Below are 23,062 nucleotides of genomic sequence, written 5' to 3' on the forward strand. Positions count from 1 at the left end.
CAGTGTGGAAGTGATTCTCTGCTTAAGTTCATCAATGCTACTAGGAAGAGAGGACATATACCACATTTTCATCTGGTTCTAAACTTTCTATACATTCTGGGAACATTTGAGGTTATTTCAACAAGAATTGCCAAATGCCTGCGAAATGATATACATTTTTTTGGGACACCCTGTATATTACATTGGTTTTGTGTGTAAATAAAACACAAAGCTTTGTCACATGATTTTATTACACTGTAAAAAGTACATCACCTGTCATGTATATATTATGTACACAATACATGTTTTCAATAAAGCAAACATGATCTCCATAGCAAGTTTTGGACAAGAAAATAAACATAATAAAAGTTTAATCTCTTTAGCGGTTTGTGTTGTCATGGAGACGTCGGCCATGACTTCTTCCTCAATAAATAACATCAAACAACTCAGGATGCGCCAGACAAAAATTGTCATATTTGTACACAACTTAACGTTAAGTCAATTTGCAAATGAGTTGACATGAAATAGTTATGTGTCATATAAATATGAATGTGAAGTACATTTCATATAACTCCATCTTCTCCTCCATACAATTTGCACTTCAACGGGGAAAGTGTTTGTGTTGCAACATATACAATATAATAATCAAAAAATCACTCCTGCACTTTATCTGCAAAGTGGAATGTTTTAAAGAACGACAATTCCTGCAAGGGTGTTATCTTTTCTTTGAAGACCCAACAAAAAACAAAAAAAAGGTCTATAATTTTTTTTTGTGAGTAAGACCATCAACCTATCATCTTTTATAGCAATGCTGCACAAACATTGTTTGCACTATTGTTAAAGTATTAGTATTATTAATATTATTTGATTTGTTACATAGCACCACAAGTCATTAATAAAACATGAATTATTTTATTCAACTAAATTTTTATCTCAATGATCTTGTTTACATACTTTGTTTCTGCCTGCTCACATTGACTGTGTATCTAAATTGCATGTGGAGGAGGTATCGCATTCATTTCTTTATTTGGACTTTTTGGAATTTGTAGGACTTTTTCTATTGTAATAGTATGTGAAATCTAAATGGGGAGTAGTGATCACATTCGTTAAATATCTTTATTTTGACTGTGGATTATTTTAGACTTTTTCTATAATGAAAGTTAGCGAAATGTAAGGGAGGAGGAGCAATGGCATGCATTAAATGTCATTATTTTGACTTGTGAAATATTTTGCAGTTGCTCTATTACGAAAGTTAGTGAAATGTATGTGTAGAGGAGCGATTGCATGCATTAAATGTCATTATTATGACTTGTGAATTATTTTGAAGTTTTTCTATTATAAAAGTTTGATACATGTAAGTGGGGAGAAGCGATCGCACTGCACTTGGCTGCATTGCGTGTGTTTGTGTTGATGCCAAGCTGTAAAGCTAAAGGAGCTACTGAAAACCTTTTAAGTATGCAAGTTACTAACTGTCCCTTCATGGAATCTCAACATTGTCATGCGCAAAGACGACAGGTGAAGCAGCATCATGACTATCAACTGATTTAAAAGTGGACATTATGGAGGAATTAGCACGTTCAACCTGACTTGTGAGTCCTGCCAGTCAAAAAGCACACAAGCTGCTAAACACTCCAACATCAACAAGGGTGTTAAACTTCTTACAGACATCAAATAAAAATGAAAGTATGGTGAATACCTTGATACATTTTATACATTAAAGATGCTAAAAATAACCAAATGTAGCTCAATATATACTAAGCTATTATCTTAGCTATGTATTATATCTGACAAAGCTAGTAAGTGTAGTATCTAATAATACATCTCATTAATAATTAGACTTTTTACAATATGCAGAGGACCAACAATGTTTTGCGTGAGTGAAAATTGTGTGTTGAGTGAAGTGGTACTACTGGATTTGGTCAGCAGGGCTTGTCGGTCTTGGAGCAGGGAGCAGCGGTACAGGAGACGTGGCCTCAATGAGGGCGGGATTGAGGATGATTGGCAGGGACATGGGCGGGACCCCCACCTGCAGAGGAGAGGCTAGTGGTTGGATGATGAGAGGAGACTGGCTCAAAGGTGAGGAGACTTGGCCTTCAGGTGTTGCTCGAGGCATAGGCATAGGAAGCATGGCTGTGGGGACAGGAGACAATGCTTCTGCAACAGAAAGACAATGGATAATAATTAGAATATGACAATAAAAAAGATTTATTAATTTGTAATAGAGTATTAGACGATGACAGGTGGAATATTAGAACAGATACTTATGAATATGAAAGAGTATTGTGTTACCATTGGCTGCTTGGTTATCTTGAGGTGATGCTGGCCTGCTACCTTGTGAGTCACAACTTGCAGACATCAATGCTGCTTCTTGTTGGAGTGTTGAGCTTGTAGATGTTTGTGATGAGGAATTTGGCTGCACAACCTCTGATGTAGGACTGGGTGCTGGATCTGATATATTAATATTTGTTATGAGAATTACAAGGGTGTAATATAAGGTGTGACATGCTTTATTACAATGTTTACATGAACTATATAAGCACCACACTCCCCCAAGAACATCAAATGAATCATATTTCATATACAGTAGCATGACAGCAAGTTATTTCTGTATTTACATGATCACATTTATAATACATTTAGAACTGTGTAAAGGAGCAATCACATTCATTAAATACCTTTATTGTGACTTTGTGGATTTTTTTGGAATCTATTAATTTCTATGATGAAGGTTTGTCAAATGTAACTGTGGAGGAGCAATTGCAAGGCTGTCATCTATGCTACAAGTGTGCACATGTATTAATTGTCAGACTTATCTACACACGCATGCAGTGCAGGTGTAATGTAAAGCAATAACATACTATGGGTGCCATCAACACTAAAAAATGGTCCCTAGTGTGTGAATGTGAGTGTGAATGTTGTCTGTCTATCTGTGTTGGCCCTGTGATGAATTGGCGACTTGTCCAGGGTGTACCCCGCCTTCCGCCCGAATACAGCTGAGATAGGCTCCAGCGACCCCCCGCGACCCCAAAAGGGACAAGCGGTAGAAAATGGATGGATGGATGGGTGCCATATGTAGTAATGTGGCCATAAATGGTACTGCAATCACGGTAAAAATTATGTAGTCCCCTCCCACTCTCCATGACTGAGGTTGCCAGATATCCGCCAAATCCGAATCCTACTCTCTACATGTTTATGCTTCTTGCAAGATGGTTTTACTAAGTAATGTCTAGTTTGACCGCACGGACCACCATCGAAAAAATTATATATAATAATATATTATATATCGCATAGGCCTACTTTGATGGCAAGCCAAGGCCAACACTAAAATTACCGCCACATTTCGTTCAGCATAATTCCATGTTTGCATCCAACCTGACACACTGTTCTCTTGCATGTACGCACATCACCATCTTTCAGTGCAGAGTGCAATTCTATGAGCCAACCGACGTTACGCAAAAACCACGTTATGCATAAATCATATAGCTTACTACCATGTCAATACACAAAGTAAAAAAATCATTACATGTAATGCATTATATTGTGCCAAGCAAATACCACCCCATATGTGCCTGATGCACATACAGTACCAGAAATCGCAATTAGCCGTGCTAATGTTGGAACGCATTTCCTCAGCGTATCAGTATATTGGAACAAAATAGGCACTGACACTACCCATATCAACATAGGTTTTATTCGCCGAAAATATATGTTGTACTGTCAGTTGGAATACACATCGACATACAGGCTAACGGGCATATATTTCCCCCGTTAGCCTGTATGTCCAGTGTCATTGAGCGGGCTAGCATGCTAAGTAAGCATTACACTAGAGTGATGGTGCTTCGCTCCTAAGCATTCATTGCACAAACATACAAGCTTTGTTAGACAAGATCATAGACTATGTTGGGCAATATAGTTTACATACATAGCTACTGCCGTTGTGTCCTTGGGCAAGACACTTTACCCACCTGCTCCCAGTGCCACCCACACTGGTTTAAATGTAACTTAGATATTGGGTTTCACTATGTAAAGCGCTATATAAATATAATTCACTTCACTTCACATACGAAATGTCAATTTCCATTTATTACAAGTAATAACAAAACGGAAATGCCCGACTTACATAATAAGGAGGAAGTTAGCAAGTTTGGCGTCAGATGAAAAAATCATCTCCGTCTTCAATCATCTCCATCTTTCAAAGGCATCCCCGATACAAATCCTAATTTTGTTCCTGGCTTTGTCATGAATAAGTTAAGAATTGTAACGACGCCTTTTAGATTTACTAAGGTCTGACATGTTTAGTAACTTTACCAGTGGCAGTAGCTAGACAAAGAGGGCGGTGCGTAGATGGCAACCTGGATGTGACACACTCACAGACTTTCTAATTGGTCCAACGGTGGAGGGCGGGCCATCGAAATAAACACAACAATAACAATAATAAAAGAGCATATCCCGGCTGAACTACCGTCATCTGTTATAAAGGTATTCGAAAAGAACATGATTTATTAATGCCTTTTGACATACAGTATTAGGGCCATTTAATGATGACTTTACAATGAAATTATTACATATGGCCCCTTTAAGTTGCGAGCGTGCATCGGTGCGCTGTAACTCTACACTGAATTAATCAAATACTTTGTGTAGTAGATATTCCTTTTGAGAAGCTGTGTGAAGAATGTACATGAAATCAACATACCTGGTAAAACAGTTTGTTTAAAAAGTTCCTCCCTCAGGTGAGGCAAGAAGCAGTCAATTCGTTCCCAGGTTATTTCCCACAGGTCTGAGTATTTGGTTTTGGAATCTGCACTGTGGAAGATCTCTGCTGTGTCCATCACCAGCAGCATGTTCTTCAGAGACTCTGGGATGGCCTCCAACTGGAAAAGCACGCAGGTAAGCGCCATGTCGGCCACACGCTGCTCATTCATTTGATTGACAGGTCATGTTTACCAATAAGTCACTAGATCCTGCATGCATGTACTTGTCCATGAAGTCCAGGATGGTGAGCCACAGGGCAGCAAAGGTTGGCAGGGACAACAGAGGTAGGAGGTGCTGAAGGAAAACCTGCAGAAAAACATCACATATTACAAGACATTACACATTTTCTAAGGTACACTTACACAATATAACGCAGCATTATTTGAAATGATGAGAAGGCCATGAAAGAGTGTAAGGGTCGAGGGAAAATAAAAGCTCTAGTGATTACTGATTGTCCATCAGAACGATTAGAAGGTTGCTAGTTTAATTCCTGTCTTTATCTCAGACAAAAGTGCACTTAAAAGGTAACTGCACTTTTTTTGGAATTATTATGAGACATGACAACAGATAGATTTTTTAATGCATTCTAAATACTGTATTAAATAAATCCGATCAAAAGTCAGCTTACAATGGAGCCTATAGGAGCAGCCCAATTCTGCCTATAAAGCCCTTAAAAAACATTCAAACACCTCCAATAAGGTTTTATATAGATGATGTAAGTATATGTGTAATGTAATAACAGGCACATTTGTAATAACACTTACGTATTTTGATAATTTTAGGATTTTGTCTGAGTCTATGAGCATGAACTGATGAAGCCTACTTGGAAGAGGAAATTTGGGTCGGAATTATTGTTACTGCATTTGTCTTTAATGTCAGCTATACTTTGGTGTTAGAGGTGGGACTAAATTTAATAATCTCGGAATGAAGCGGTTGTCTTGATGCTGTCTCCCCCATTCAACATGTACAGACGTAACAATAAATGCAGTTAAATTTTTGTTGCTTTAAAACGAAATTAGCAAAAAACTAAAGTATTGTCTGGAGTGTCATGTGTCGATGTAACAACAAAAGAAGGGATCCAGTTGTCGTCTTAACGAGCTGTTTTATTCACGACATTACAGCTACCCCAACTGCTACCCTCAGACACATACAAAGAATGTCGTAACTTGAAGGCGTGCGGAAACGTATACATATCCCAACATAAATGGCACAGCTACCTTTCAAAAAGAGAGTTAAAATAAAAGTAGTGACCAGAAGGACAAAATGATAACCAAATACTGTGATAACGTCGGACAAGCAGAAATGCACAAAGCCATGTTTGTTCACAGTGGAAGTCGACTGCTTCTTTAGCAACTGCAGTGAACAAACTTGTACAAAAGATGGCGCCATAACACAAACAATAACAGGCCTTTCCGTTTATGTTATGTTCTGCACATGTCAAAGTAAAGTATTACTATTTAAGGTGTGATGCATGAAAATGCACATAATCAGATCAGATCAGATCAGATAGTCAGTATCGGCCAATACTCAAGGCTCCAATATTGGTTTTGTATAAGAAGTAAAAGAGGTTGTATTTTGACAGTGGCTAGCATGTACAGTGTGTATGCTAAGAACCTTTGACAGCAGGGTGCATGCTCTCATCCTGGTCTCTTCCATCCCTCCAACATCAGCTGGACTGATGTTGTCCAGCAACTTGGTCAGCAGTGGGAAAAGAACCTGCACAAAGAAGACATTTGACTTTTGAAGTAGGTAGTTAGACTTGGACTAAGACAAACTTTAATGATCCACAAGGGAAATCGTTCTTCTTTTTTTTTTTAGACTTTATGACCTTGTCATGCTTGCCTTCGTTTCCAAGTCTTTCCAGCAAATATACCTTATTGAAGCAGGACTCCCATTCCGTAGCATTTAGCGTCTGCAGATCGTGAACGAGCAGAGCCCTCTGAAGGTAGGTGAGCGCCTGCATGCGCACCTGACGTCTGGCATCACAGCACAGCCAAGCAATACCTGAATATGTAAACATTGAAGCACCACAGTCATTAAGCCGAGCTTCAGACAGAGGTTTTAATTTGGGCAGGTGTGGCTAAATTGCAGCCGGATCTTTTTTTTGATGGTAAAAATAAAATGTAACAAAACAAAAACATGTTTAAGAAAATGTTTATGCTTTGTCATCAATAAAACAAAGCGTATATAGCTATTTATCCATCCATCCACCCACCCATCCATCCATTTTTTCTACCGCTTGTCCCTCTCGAGCTTGCGGTGGTTGCTGGAGCCTTTATGAGCTGCATTCGGGTGGAACGCGGAGTACTGTAATAGAATGTCTTTGCCTATCTACCGGTATATTGCACAGACGCATTTAGGTGGCCTATAAATCCTTCAATTTGTTTGAAAGCAACAGTATATCTATATTTGTATTTTTGATATACTATATCATTTTTATTTGGAAATTACCTGACAGCAGTTGTTTATGTTTCATTTTGAAAAATTATTAATGTTCAAATGCTCAGCAGGTTTATGTTCTTGTATTTTGTACTTTTACTGTAGCCAAAATGAACCAAATCGTGACTTTAATAGAGCGGTGAATACCAAGCCTCTTACAAAGTACATTTTAGAATCTAAATTTGAGCTAGTGCTAATAGAATAACAAAATAACAAACATATTATTTGTTAACAAAAAATCCAGCAGGTTTTGAAATATTTGAGTTCATTCATTTTTTTTAGGATCATGACTGAGCAGGAGCCTATTCCAGCTGACTTACTAGCTCAATTGCGTTCCACAACCGAGCTCGCAACATGAAACACTCGTATCTGAAATCAAGGGGTCACGTTCAGCCGACCTATATGTCATAAAAAAGTGACAAATGTGATAATTTTTCATCAGAATAGACATGAAAATAAATAAATGAGCAGAAAACAGGTCAAAAGAAAATGTTTTTGAAAGTCATGTCAATGTTCTATCGGTGCTCGACGCCACACTCCCCAAACAAAAGTTGAAGTAAATGCTTCACAAACGGCAATAGACAACATTTTTGTCAACTTCCTTGTTTACTATGTAAACACAACAGTGCACGTGTGCATGTGGTGTCATGTGACCATGTGAGTCACTTCAAAGACACATAATTTTCATATTAGAAATCACTTTTTTGTAATGTGAACAGCTACATAAAAATATTTTACCAAATATTAGGCATCATACCCTGAGTATCTTTCTTCATGTTTGGTACTAAACCAAACAACAGAGGAGTCAGGTTACTCATTTAAAGATAATGCAATGATGAACAAAATGTATTATTGCTGAGATAGGCTCCAGCACCCCCCACGACCCCAAAAGCGACAAGCGGTAGAAAATGGATGGATGGATAATATATTGATATATAAATATGTAACACATATCATCTGTACAATTAAGCAAACCTTGCAACAGGGGGCACCAGCAGCTTGTCCACAGGGTCTGTGAGTCAGCTTCAATCTTCTTACCAGCAGCCTCCAAATGTTGCTGTTCCTTTGCCCAAGAGCTGTAAATGCTGGCAGCCCGAGTGTGCAAAGTGTGCATCAAATCTAACAGCTGGACAGACAAAAACACACATGAGGGAAGGGGAAACCAAATTATTTATTGATTTTACTAAAATATGCATTGTCTCATTTCACACTTAGGGTCCTAATTCTCCCTTGGGCTTAAGTGAAAAAATGTGTGTAATTGTGCGATTTCTAACTGCGCAATATAGAAAATACATACAGAATATAATGTAATCGTATCATTTGATTGAATTGATTTTTTGGGAGTTAATATCAAACTTTCTCATTCCCCCTCGCAAGCACACACACACACACACACACACACACACACACACACACACACACACACACACACACACACACACACACACACACACACACACACACACACACACACACACACACACACACACACACACACACACACAACTATAAAGCCCCTCCAACGCGTCATGTCTTCACAAATATTTGGACGAAACAGAACTCTTAACGTGACACCTGACAAAGCGCTGCCTGGATTAATACATTATTTTCACATCTAAAGTCATATATGTTAAAAGGATTTCAATGGTATTCACAAACATAATGTGCACAGCCAAAAAAATGCATCATGGCAAAGTTAAACTCAACCTGCTTTCATTCACGACTTAAGCACTTTTGCCTAATTAATGCAGGGTGGGCGTGTCCGCAGGCTGGATGGGTGAATACAAATAAGAGATGAGGGAGAATAGGGCTTAGGTCTATACCGGGGTCTGCAACCCGCGGCTCAAAAGCCATACAATACACAATATTTTAGAGTGAGATGAGAAGCTGTGGCGGTGGAAAATGTAGTGACAGCATAATAGGATGCAACCACACAGACTCTCCTTTGTAACTCACATCCACTGCAGGCTTGAAAGTGCATGTAACTCTTTAAAATAGTGAAAATCGGTCAAGTTTTGTCATTGTGTCATTATGTTCTCTTTTTCTCTATCTGCTGGATTTAAATAAAGCCACTACATTTGACCTGCAAATAAGGTTAATAGCAAATATAATAGTTTTTTGTATATTTGTGCAGAAAGGAATATGAAATGTGCAACTCTCGTCAATGGGCCAAATAATAAACACTTTGGAATGTGTAATTTTCTTAGTTTATTTAGATCGATGATGAAAACTGATGTCAATCACGACAAATAGCAAACCCGAGACTTCTTTTAGTAAGCGCTGTCACTTGTGAGTCTAAAGAAGCTTCCTGATAAGCACAGTTTCATTATTCCCAGTTAAACAACACAGGAGTTGTATCAGCCCTTTTTATTTATTAAAGCAATAAAAACATCCAGGGACACAGTATCACTCCTTGTGTTTCATAATGCATCCATGCTTCAGTATCGTTTGTCCCATCACTAGTGAAAAGTTAAATGAGTTTATAAGACAATAATAAACCTATTAAATGATTAGGAAATTATTTATCTTTTTATTATTGTATTTTATGCCCATGTGTTCTGTGTACCGTGTGAGTGACATAGCAGTTAATTTAGGTATAATATTTGACTTATGCTAAAACGCGACTTAAATCACTTTGTAGAAGTGACAGCTCATACTGAAAGAAGTTGGAGTGGTGTGCTGTGTTTAGCATCTGTTTATGTCTTCATCATCCATCTAAATGGAATATAGAAAAAGCCTGAACAAATAGATTAAAAAAATAAATGGAACTATGAAAAGGGAAAAATTCCAAAGTGTTGGATCATTTTGATCTTATAGCACCACAGGTAAATGTTCTTCTTTTCCTGTTTACTATTCAGCTCATTGACCAGAATGGTACATTTCACATTCCTTTCTGCACTTTTGCTGTAATATTTTTGAAATAGTACTACTATTGTAGCAGCTAATGGGGATCTTAATAAACTAGTAATTTTATTTGCAAGTCAAATGTAGTGACTTTTTAATTAATCAGATGGCGGATGACCATTATGAAACACTAACACTTTATCAGTGCAATGTCAATACAGGTAGAGAGTGTGTCATACACCCACTGAGCCCCTTGATTTACTTATAACTACCTTCTAAAAATGGACTAGGTGTAAAAGACGTGATGAACACTATTTGAGAATGACACAATAAGCACATCAAAAATAGGGCAGTGTCAGGAAAGTTTAAAAGTCTCATTGTCCCAGCATGATGAGTTTAAGTAGTATTATGGTTAAGATATTAGTAAATATTATTACTATGACAAAAACATAAGTGGCTTAAAAATATATTAGTAAGTCGAACATTTTCTTTTGGGTACAAGTGTGCTCACAAAAGGTAGAAGAGAAAAAAAGAAGGATCCTGTACTTACATCCTGACTAACCTGTAATGACACCGTGTGGTAACCTGCCGGGACACCTTCGTCCTCCTCATCATCACTACGGGAACGTGAATGACGGTGGCTAAAAGTCAGGCTTCCGCCTCTTCTTGTGCTGTTCCCGCTCTCCTCTTTTCCTCCAGCCTTTTTCCTCAAACGGGATTTAGCAGAGTCATACTTGTGGTTTTTCTTCTTGTCGTGGTTACGGTAACCTGGGGAAAAAAAATTGTGAATAAGACAGACAGTATTGTCATGGTTTTATGTTGAAATAAGTCACCTCCATTAAGGCTGGCCTCCACGAACACCCGGATGGCTCGAACACACAACTCAAAGTTGTCGGGTGTGATATGAGCAGCGTCACGGACAATGAACGACAGCGTTTCTACGCACTTGATGAGAGACTTTGTGTCATGCTGGCCAAGGTCCTGACCCAGTGTCAGACTGTACTGGTTCACCAGTGGGTGATTGAGTTGACATTTGGAGTTGACGGGTGGACTCTTGTTGCTTTCTAGGTCATCTTTTCCAACCTAAAACAACAAAAGTAGGTATTAGGGTAAGGTCCCTAACAAAAGGAGATCGAGTCATGTGATGCGCAGGTACTGACCACCAGCCAACCACTACTCGCTACATCAACATCTGTAGTGGAGCGAGGTATTCGTGTCTTGCTGTGTTCTGTGTAGACCTCTGAGTCGGACGTGTACCCACGATCTAAACTCACTTGACTCGGTTGGTGGGATGACAGCTCACTGTCGGACTGAGCACCTGGAAACACATAAGAGGCAGACATAGTACTGTTTTCATTTTCTACTGGAATGTATATAATGTTTGAAATATTTCTTCTGTGTACTGAATATTTATCACTATAATACAGCAGAACCTCACTTTTTCTTCGTAATCGGCTCCAATCGTGTGTAGACGAAGCAAGAACAACAAGTCACAATATTTAAACTCTTTATTATTTAAACAGCCAAATTGTCGTCCTCCTGCATAGCTCAGACATTCTTCCTGTTCATGTCTACAGTGCTAAGCCTCCTAGTTAATGTAGTATGCAAACAATTCCTTCATAGTTTACATGTATTTATATATTTATTTGACATTTATTTATCCAGGGTAACCCATTTAGAACATATTTTCTATTGCAATCTAGCAAAGAGGCATCATTTACCTGACAGAAATGTTAAAGGGTGATGATAATCTCTCATCGTCTTTACCAACAACAAACATTTGTGCTTTGGATTGTTTTAAACAGCCACCTAATGTCTACTGTCTACTTTTAAGTATGTGTGGTACAAAGCGAGTAAAACATCAATACAGTAATTATTTTCAAATTTTTGTTGAAATTCTGTGATTTTTTTAGGTTAATAGTAACAAGGAACACTTACATTCATAAAATCACAAGTCGATTCAATGTTATTGTAAAATAAACCTCAAAACACTGTACATTTTACCACAACTTTTCTAAAAGGCTGCCGCAGATTAGGTCATTTTAGGTTGCAAAACTCACAAAAAACCTTTCACAATGAATGAATGAATGAATGAATGAATGATCTTTATTGTCATTGTGCATGTACAGGTACAGGTCCAACGAAATTTAGATTGCTTCCCTGAGGTGCTTTGCATTTTTTTAAAAAGAAGAAACCACACAATATACAAAAACAACACAATATACACAATATGCAATATACAATGTGGCCTAAGACCACTCTAGGAGGCAATGTAAAAGAAAACGAGACAGTAAAAAGTATAAAGTGACTAGAGAGGAGTAATGCTGAATCCCAGTGTGCTAAGGGGGTGGGAGTCAGCATTTCCTACCTCCTATGCTGTGCAGGCTTTTTAATAATAGCGTTTTATTTGGTATGAGCAAAGACAGATAAGAAAGAAGAGAATATATATCGACTTAACATGTTTATTAAACATATTTAGCCTCACATTCATGTTAACAAATAACATGTCTGTTTTGGAAAAACATTTATCACATTAATGAGGACCTGTTACTCCTTTTGAGTCACCAAAGTGTGGAATTCTTTGTCTGGTCACTCCATTCCACACAATGAAAGGCAATCAAATGACTAGTTTGTTACGTGCAATGTTCGGCCTTACGATAACTGAGATGGTGTACGAAAAACAAGTCAAAAACCAAATCATTCGAAAAACCAAGGCAACACTTTATATGTCAATTACTGAAGATAAATAAATACATGATAAATGATAAATGGGTCACACTTGTATAGCGCTTTTCTACCTTCAAGGTACTCAAAGCGCTTTGACAGTATTTCCACATTCACCCATTCACACACACATTCACACACTGATGGCGGGAGCTGCCATGCAAGGCGCTAACCAGCAGCCATCAGGAGCAGGGGTGAAGTGTCTTGCCCAAGGACACAACGGACGTGACTAGGATGGTAGAAGGTGGGGATTGAACCCCAGTAACTCCGATTGCTGGCCCGGCCACTCTACCAACTTCGCCACGCCGCCCCAGTCATGAGCTGTGGTTTGTCAGTGAATGACATATGTACTTTACAATTGTCTACATTTAGATCATCAAAGGAAATGTGTAGAAATACTTTACCTGTTTCCATGTCAGCGCTGGCAGAGGTAAACTGAAACGCGGCAGGTGGTTGCACTCCAGCACCAATGCATTCTAGCAGTGAGAATAGTGTGTACCAATGGTCTGTGCTGTGGATGTTGGCTGCATTGGTCTTCAGCAGCTCGTGAAGGCCATAAGCCACCTCCCTGCTGACCCGGAATAAAACATGCGGCTTCATCATAAGCAGGAGACGCAGGGAGAGGAGCACCTATAAAACAAAAAACAGGTGTTGAGTTCTGATGTAAACACTGCAGGATTGTTCTGCAGGCGAGAAATGCTCCTCGCATTCAAGAATGATCAACACAACTTTTATGAAACACCTCGTACTGAATGTATTTCTTTCTTGATCAAATCTGATATCTCATTTATTATGTTGTTTACTTCTCTGAATTCTGTGTTCTCACTTCTGTTGACATGTCTCAGACTTTTCCATTTGGTTGGAACATAGTTGTTTTTTTTTGCATTGCAAGGCAATTATTTTTGTGTAAGCAATGGTTAGCTTGGTTTGCTAACGGTTTTCGTAACTTGTCTTTACAGTAGTCTTTCACCACATTGAGCTTAAAATTTTTGTGACTTATACTATTTACCTATATATTGCAGTTTTTTCTTTTAAAACATATTTTGCGTACATTCTTAATATATATATATATATGTATATATATATATATATATATATATATATATATATATATATATATATATATATCCATATCTATATGTACCTATATCTATATATTTATCTATCAACCTGATCAACTCTATGCGAAGGAGATCTGTTGCACTCTGTGAGGCAAATTATGATTGAGATTAGTTTATTTCAAAGGGGACAATGCAATTTCATAAAACACATGACTACACATGGTTAAAAAAGCCAGAATTAGCCAGAAGGCTAGTTTTTATCTGTAGTCCCTTGGCCATGATGTAAAAAAAGGCAGTGAAATTACTATTTCAAAGAAAAAGAAAAGTAAAAGAGAGAAAAAGAAAAAAAGCAATCAATACATATACGATATAATAAAAAATAAAATACAACATCAGAACATAACCTTTATCTTAGCATCAAAACAGGCTCATCTTTTAGTGCTGGCAGCTGTAGGCGTGGATAAGCCACATTTAAAAAAAATTGTGAAGGCTTTGTATGTTGTAAACAGTTTAAACCTCCTCAGGTACTGAGTTCCACACATTTAAAGTTAAAGTACCAATGATTGTCACACACACACTAGGTGTGGTGAAATTTGTTCTCTGCATTTGACCCATCCCCTTGTTCACACCCTGGGAGGTGAGGGGAGCAGTGGGCAGCAGCGGTGGCCGCGCCCGGGAATCATTTTTGGTGATTTAACCCCCAATTCCAACCCTTGATGCTGAGTGCCAAGCAGGTAGGTAATGGGTCCCATTTTTAGAGTCTTTGGTATGACTCGGCCAGGGTTTGAACTCACAACCTACCGATCTCAGGGCGGACACTGCGGTCAAAAGTTTACATACACTTGTAAAGAACATAATGTCATGGCTGTCCTGAATTTCCAATCATTTCTACAACTCTTATTTTTTTGTGATAGAGTGATTGGAGCACATACTTGTTTGTCACAAAACATTCATGAAGTTTGGTTATTTTATGAATTTATTATGGGTCTACTGAAAATGTGACCAAATCCAGAGCATAATACTACCACCACCATGTTTGACAATAGGCATGGTGTTCCTGGGATTAAAGGCCTTACCTTTTCTCCTCCAAACATATTGCTGGGTATTGTGGCCAAACAGCTCAATGTTTGTTTCATCTGACATCACATGGACAAAGATAAGTTCTTCTGGAGGAAAGTTCTGTGGTGCTATTTAGGCTAGCTGTATGTATATATCACATCATTATGCCTCGTTTGTAGGTATATTTGAGCTCAATTAAATTCCTTTACTTTTGTCGTCTGTATTTAATTCATATTTGCATGTCTCTCGACACATTATCTGTATGTAATATTGGCTGCATTTCTGATAGTTGTTTGTGTGCCGTTATAGACGTTGTGCTACCCAGCTTGCAAAGATTGTAATAAACCCACTTAAAGAATACAGCCTGCCGTTTCCTTTAACTTGGACACACACCTATACATTTGGCAATTCTAAACCAGCATATTTCAGGAGTAATCTAATCCTCTGAGAAGCCTCTGTTTTACTAATGTTTTCCAATGTAGCAAAAATGTGTAGAATAATAATGTGTTGCCTTCATTATAAGACTAACAGATTTTTTTGTTTGTATTTTCAGTCCAATATGGCTCTTTCAACATTTTGGGTTGCCAACCCCTGTTTTAGCCCAATGCGGTCAAAAAGTTTGTACACCCCTGATCTATACAGATACACAAATACATAGACACGCACATACATACATAAACATGTGCTGTACCTGGGAACTAATATCTTCTCGTCGTAGCAAGCGGATGGCAAGTCGAAGGAGTCCCACCACAGCTCTCTCCACCAAGAAGCAGCTCTCATTGGCATGCACACAGAGGTGACAGAGGTGATCACGCATTGTCTGCCACACACATGACACACGGTCGCTATCGACAGAGAGAAAGTTTTAGAGCGTGCACACACAGCAATGACTGTGGGTTGTGTTGTACTCACCGATTCTCCATCACCATACGAAGTAACATCTCTAAGCAGAAGGCAGCATCTTCTTCATTGTATGTCTCTTCATCAGGAGTGACTGATATCAACGCCTGCCCAACACGCACACACGCACGCACACACGTTATATCAATTAAGCTTTCTCACAAAAACAAATGATTTCTTTTCAGTGGGATATCATGTGAGAAAATACCTTCATTAGTTCTTGTAAAGACTCCAGCTGGAGGAACTTGCTCTCTGTGATCATCTTCTCTGGGTCACATTGCTACAAAGACATGTTCAAGTCAAGCATCAATGAGGAAATACAAATTTACTATTGTGGTATCTCGGTTTTATTACGCCCCTACCTTTTTTCATTCATTCTACGCCAACTGGACACATTTGATGCGGATCGGTTTCCACTAGGGTTGTACTAATAAAGTACCGCGATACTAACTAATTGAAATTGGTACTATACTACCTTATATAATACCGGTACCGCTTTGTCATCCAAATGCCGCTGTGTGGCGGTGATTACAGCGCATGATGTTGATGTGTCAAAACGCATACACAAAGTGCATACAAGCAATAACATTGTGGTGGGGAAGAATGTCAAAAAATTCTACTGGTTATCAAAAAGGGTGTGTGAAGCACAATATGGAGGTATTTGGGCTTCAAAACTGACAATAAATGTGACTCATTAAACAGGGAGGCACTGCGCTGTAAGTTCTGCTTTAAAACACTCCTCGCCAAACGTGGTGATTAGTATTACCACCGTTGCTTCAAACTTAGGTAAACATTTAAATAATAAGCATTCAGATCTGCACAGGGAGTTATAAAGATTGACAGGTAATGTAGTTGTTACACCTGTCCTGCTGTTTGGCTCCGGGGCAGACCGTAGTCGAGGAGCACAGGGCAGACGTTCCTTCCAGGTCAATGTTTTCGTCGGGGGTAACACCATTAACTTTACCCGGCAATGGCTCTGCTCAGCTCTACTTTCCAGTCAGAATTTAAGGCTGCCGATTTGTGACAATCTGGTTGCTTTATTAGTTTTGCAGGACACAACCTGACCCGTTTGTCTACTGCGCAGTGCACGTGCTCCCTCTCTCTCTCTCTTTACTTGCCCACTCACTCACTGATGTCATTCAGCCATTACGTTGCCATTCTCGCACACATACCCTACTCTCATGAGTTAACTAGCTCCCTGTTGTGCACATGTAAACATGCACACAGCTGCTTGGCTTGATGCCAAATATTAGCGGAGTTAAAACCGCCCAACTAGCATCAACTAATGCAAGTGAAATGACAGAATTTTGTAACAAATTGCTACAATTTGTGTTTTATCTTTAACAATGTCTGTTTTACCTGCTACCTGGCTTATTTGTGTACATTTATCCATAGTTTTGTTTTTAGTATTTACTAATAATTGTATTATTCTTAAAGCACAGACCATGAGTGGCAACTATAAATCACGAAGCATTCAATATAATGTCAATAAAGCTTCTAATCCTTGATTATGGCAGACTATATGTAATATGGAAAATTGTAAATTGTTCTTTGAGTGCAAGAAGAAAAGCCCAATGTGTTTAATGCCTTTTAATCTATATTTTAATCTTCTAAAATTGTTCTTTGAGTGCAATAGGAAACATATGTGTAATGTATTGTAATATTTTCTGTTAAAGTAAAGCCAATATTGACATTATTTATATTTCCCTTTATTTGGAAAAGAATCGATATACATTTGTACCGGTACCAAATTATTGGTATCGGGACAACCCTAGTCTCTACCCTTTATTAGCTGAGACGCCGGTTCTTTCCTCTATGCGATCGCTACACATGGATGGACCAACTGTTTTTCTATTTTTCACTCATACTGCTTACTATCCCATCTATCTGCTTTTAGTTTATCATTCCAGTGTCTCAGTGCTTAGACATGTTGATCCTTGGTTGAACTCTAACTGCTACTTATTTCCGTGAATTCATTATATTTCTGTGGTACCTTTCCACGTACCACCGTTTTATTTTCTAATTTTTATTATTTGTACTTTTTTTTACTCCTGCCTCCACAACTGGGGTCAAGCAGTAACAAACTAGTCTGTCTTTCTATCATTTCGCAGAATGGCGTTTTGTGATAGTCACACACAGTAGGTGTGGTGAAATTACTCTCTGCATTTGACCCATCCCCTTGTTCTACCCCCTGGGAAGTGAGGGTAGCAGTGAGCAGCATTTTGATGATTTAACCCCCAATTCCAACCCTTGATGCTGAGTGCCAAGCAGGGAGGTAATGAGTCCCATTTTTATAGTCTTTGGTATGACTCGGCCGGGGTTTGTACTCACGACCTACCGATCTCAGGGTGGACACTAACCACAAATCCACTGAGTCGATTAAACTGGATCAATATTGGTATCTGCCAATACTCAAGAATCCAATACCGATATCGTATCGGATGTTGAATAGTTGTACACCCCAAACCTTTTGAAAAGGATTACTAATGAAAGTCAAAGTAGCACTGTACTTAATTATTACCATTCAATACATTTTAGCTAGGTTTATTTGAAGACAAATATCAACAGCAAATGCAGAGATTCACATTAAACAATACTCAAATTACATGAATTGTATTCAGAACCTTAATGCAGTGGATCGCGGCCTGTTTGGCTTCCTGGTTTTCCATGGACGGTCCTCTGAGTCCTGACTGCTCAGCTCCACTCAGCGTCAACCAGTTGACAAAACTCAATACTGCTGACTCCCCACTGACAGGAAGGAGAATAAATATATTGTTTATTATTCTTACTCATTGAATAACTTTATTTGAGGACAGTGCATATTGATGAACATATGAACAAAAGCATTGCAGTAAGTATGTCAGAATGAGCTACAATAGCTAAATTTCATCAGTTGAACAATAAAAACAGACATCATAATCATACATACTTACAAAATCACTTACAGTAAATACTGAGTATTAAATAAGTCAGCATAAAGGTAATCAAGTACAGGACTGGTTTGTCTTTAACACTTTTTAGGTTTTTAAGGTTTTGTAGTTGTGTTCAAAGTTTGTGTTTTCCATGCTTGTGTGCCTCTCATAGAAACAAACATTTGACTCAATTTAGTCCTACAATTGCTTCTAGTACTGACTGCATTGTTAGTTTTCCTCTGTATAAAAACCTGTCATGGCAGAGGCACAAGCTCATGCAAACCTTCACAGGAAAACATCACCTGCTATATATATATATATATATATATATATATATATATATATATATATATATATATATATATATATATATATATATATATATATATATATATATATATATATATGTAAAAACAAAAACAAAAATATATAAAAAATATACGCACACACACACACACACACACACACACACACACACACACACACACACACACACACACACACACACACACACACACACACACACACACACACACACACACACACACACACACACACACACACACACACACACACACACACAAGGCTGTCAACGTTATGTGTCATGTGTTAAATAAAAAATTTAAAAAAGCTTTTTTATAAATGAATGAAGATTAATCAGTGTTTGTTTTGACCGCCAGAAGGCAGCACGCATTGTAAAAGCAGTGATCATATCACACGCCAGTGTGATGATAGAGCGATGTGCTCTGCACCCTTCAAAACAAAATCCAAAAAATGCTTAGATAAAACTGAGGTAATGAGTTTGTATTGTAGCGACAAACTTTCCTATCATCGGCGCACATCAAGTTTAAAGTACCATCTTAAAGCTAAACATGAACGTGAGGATGGTGCAGCTACCATACAGTAAATGCTACATGGACAGCAATGAGAGGACAACAAACTATGCTGGCTAAGTTTACCTGTGTTAACCACAGATAAGTTGAACAATATGCTTTTTCTAAATAGACAGCCACCACATGTAGGCCACTTAACATCTGTGAAGACCTAATAAGATGTCATTCATGTCGCCAACTACCGTCAACAAAAAAAGATCAGCGCTGTCATCTGAAAAAGTAAATAAGCTTGTTTGTTTAAACAACTGGTTAAACTAAGGAAGAGTAAATGCAAATGTAAATGGTGCACTCAGTAAAGTTGTTTGTGGGTGTCTATTACATTATTTATTAATATACTGTACATTCAATTTACTGACTATGGCTGTTTATCAGAGTAGAATTAAATTGGGAAAAATGTGAAATAATACCACTTAATAAACATTGGAAGAAATCGCAAGTTCAGAATTCTAAAATTAAATGGAAAGAGGCAGAACTCATATATCTAGGACTGCATATTACACCACATCTTTATACATTCAAGATATAATGTTAAGATTGGAACGCATGGCGGCGAGGGTCGTGTTCCCTCCAATGCAGAAAGCAGGAGTAGCGTGCAGGTAGGGTTGACTCTTTAATTATTACTGGCAGGACAAAAAATACAAACGCCAAAAAACCAAAATGTCATCAAGTGTGAACAGGGAGGAATACTAGTCTGCAGAAAAAACACTAGGGCGAGGTGAAAAACCAGGAGAAACATAAATGTTGCATATAGCAAGCATTGACCCAGCAACCAGTGCTGGGTGACATAAAACTATAAAGGGGAGTGATTAACCAAAACACCTGGTGGGAACACTAATTGCTAATCAAAGACAGGTGAGGGGAATCAGTGCCCATGGAAACCAATAGTAAACAGGGTGCACCCAGGAAACAGACTAAAACATAGGAATCTATTAAACATAAATCATGCCATGACCCGGGTAACGGATCATAACATATAATAAAGAATCTAAATTGGAGCGGTGGTCACGTCTCCAAATATCCCTTTGGGGTCGGGTGAACATAGTAAAAATTAGTGTACTGCCAACAGTTAAAAATCAAAATATCTAAAATGATCCCTGTCCTAATTAATAAAAGTTGGTTTAAGAAAATACATACAATGATATCAAAATTTATATGGTGTAGAAAGAAGGCTAAATGTTCATATTTAAGATTGTCTAGTCCAAAAGATAAGGCAGGAGCACAATTACCAAATGTTTTACATTATTATGGCTCCTTGGGTAAGATTGTCTAGTCCAAAAGATAAGGGAGGAGCACAATTACCAAATGTTTTACATTATTATGGCTCCTTGGGTTGTGAACGAGCAAGCCACTTATTCCATTCTTCTACAGACAAGGACTGGATCAACATAGAAAAAATCTGTTAATGAATATGGACATTGATGTGGGGAGTCCACGTTACATTGAAAAAATACCCAATAAATTGAAGCAGAGCCCAATAGAAGCCACTTTTAGCATTCTAAGACTTGTGTCAGAAAATACTTGGAATCAGCCCAGTCTGTGAATTAACCTCTTTGGTATCCTAATATCATTATTAATAAAAATGTGGTCGAATGGACCACATTGAATGATAGAGGTATTACTAAACCTCATCATATTTTTTATGTTAACTCCTTTAAACCGGTATCTTGGGTATTCTGGGTATCTTCCAAGCTTGGTTTTAGGCATTATCTTTCTGTAAAAACTGCCTGTTAGAACAGCTCTTGCCTCTCCTCTAGTAAAAAGTAAAACATCCTGTCTTCTGGATTTGATCATTACCTCTCTATTAGAGCATTGAAGCTTGCCCTCCACTCAATGGTTTTCCAGAGAATACGGAAGGTTCTGGTACAGGAAGTCGAGTGAGGGCTACTGAGTCATGCAGTGTTTCTTTTTTCTTATTTTTCCTCTTTCCTATTGCTTCTCTTGGTTAATGATAAATAAGAATTCCATTTGTATTTTTCACTCCTATCATTTTATTAATTTTTGGCATAAACTTTTAGCTTTGCTTCCATTAGGTCATTGTCTCTTTGATTCTCAAGCTTTTTCAGTTCCAGAGGTTTTGGTTCGATGACTGCTTGCATTTCCACTTCGGTTCATTTATGAAATAATAAATGAACATCATACTAGGAATGCAAATGATGCATGTGTTCGGAAATGGATGATTGACTTAAACATTTTAGATGAAAGAGACATACCATGGAATTATATTTGGAAAAATGCCAATAAGTCCTTTAGAAGCATTAAAGATAAGCTGACTCAATTTAAGATCTTGAATAGATGGTATTTTACATCTTCTCAGCTGTTTAAAATCGGTGTAGTAGATAGCAAGTTATGTATAAAGTGTTGTGCAGCTGAGGAAACTCTTGTTAATTTATTATGGGACTGTCGAAGAATAAAAGAGTTATGGTTTAAAACAACAAAAGAAGCAATTATATTCCTAAATATAAACATCCCAGTGACACTGCAAACTTGTATTCTTAGTGATCTGCATCAATTTAGTAACGTGTCATTAAAGAATAAAAATGCATTCCTTTCAATATGCATCATAATACAAATGGTAATATTAAAAAAATGGACACATTTTGATAGTCCAACTCATACTGACTGGTATACACGACCTATGAGATGACATCGGTAGAAAAAAAACAGCATCTAGTTTAGATAAAGAGTCCATCCTCCATTTTCTACAGAGTTATATCTTGAAATATGTACAAACCCCGTTTTCATATGAGTTGGGGAATTGTGTTAGATGTAAATATAAACGGAATACAATGATTTGCAAATCCTTTTCAACCCATATTCAATTGAATGCACTACAAAGACAAGATATTTGATGTTCAAACTCATAAACTCTATTTTTTTTTTGCAAATAATAATTAACTTAGAATTTCCTGGCTGCAACACGTGCCAAAGTAGTTGGGAAAGGGCATGTTCACCACTGTGTTACATGGCCTTTCCTTTTAACAACACTCAGTAAACGTTTGGGAACTGAGGAGACACATTTTTTTAAGCTTCTCAGGTGGAATCCTTTCCCATTCTTGCTTGATGTACAGCTTAAGTTGTTCAACAGTCCGGGGGTCTCCGTTGTGGTATTTTAGGCTTCATAGGCGAAGTTGGTAGAGTGGCCGTGCCAGCAATCGGAGGGTTGCTGGTTACTGGGGTTCAATCCCCACCTTCTACCATCCTAGTCACGTCCGTTGTGTCCTTGGGCAAGACACTTCACCCTTGCTCCTGATGGGTGCTGGTTAGCGCCTTGCATGGCAGCTCCCGCCATCAGTGTGTGAATGTGTGTGTGAATGGGTGAATGTGGAAATACTGTCAAAGCGCTTTGAGTACCTTGAAGGTAGAAATGCACTATACAAGTATAACCCATTTATCATTTATAATGTGCCACATATTTTCAATGGGAGAGAGGTCTGGACTACAGGCAGGCCAGTCTAGTACCCGCACTCTTTTACTATGAAGCCACGTTGATGTAACACAT

At 38.0% G+C, this 23,062-nt stretch overlaps 1 protein-coding gene across 2 annotated transcripts in view; it reads right to left on the reverse strand.

Moving 5' to 3' along the window:
• Window positions 1–212: 212 nt before the first annotated feature.
• Window positions 213–23,062, reverse strand: part of gbf1 (golgi brefeldin A resistant guanine nucleotide exchange factor 1) — a 236,157-nt gene continuing 213,307 nt past the window's right edge. The window contains exons 26-40 of one of the 2 annotated variants that reach the window (XM_062058899.1): window positions 18,383–18,506; window positions 15,967–16,038; window positions 15,771–15,865; window positions 15,550–15,703; window positions 13,143–13,368; window positions 11,175–11,332; window positions 10,848–11,097; window positions 10,577–10,782; window positions 8,146–8,296; window positions 6,605–6,735; window positions 6,346–6,447; window positions 4,924–5,037; window positions 4,673–4,850; window positions 2,269–2,427; window positions 213–2,133 (exon numbers count right to left, since the gene is read on the reverse strand). In XM_062058899.1, coding sequence (XP_061914883.1) covers window positions 1,886–2,133; window positions 2,269–2,427; window positions 4,673–4,850; window positions 4,924–5,037; window positions 6,346–6,447; window positions 6,605–6,735; window positions 8,146–8,296; window positions 10,577–10,782; window positions 10,848–11,097; window positions 11,175–11,332; window positions 13,143–13,368; window positions 15,550–15,703; window positions 15,771–15,865; window positions 15,967–16,038; window positions 18,383–18,506 — 2,368 coding nt within the window. In that variant the 3' untranslated portion in view covers window positions 213–1,885. Of the gene's footprint in view, window positions 2,134–2,268; window positions 2,428–4,672; window positions 4,851–4,923; window positions 5,038–6,345; window positions 6,448–6,604; window positions 6,736–8,145; window positions 8,297–10,564; window positions 10,783–10,847; window positions 11,098–11,174; window positions 11,333–13,142; window positions 13,369–15,549; window positions 15,704–15,770; window positions 15,866–15,966; window positions 16,039–18,382; window positions 18,507–23,062 lie in introns of both variants that reach the window. The other variant, XM_062058897.1, reaches the window with a different exon arrangement.

This window comes from Entelurus aequoreus, linkage group LG09, assembly GCF_033978785.1.
Source record: "Entelurus aequoreus isolate RoL-2023_Sb linkage group LG09, RoL_Eaeq_v1.1, whole genome shotgun sequence".
Lineage (NCBI taxonomy): Eukaryota > Metazoa > Chordata > Actinopteri > Syngnathiformes > Syngnathidae > Entelurus > Entelurus aequoreus.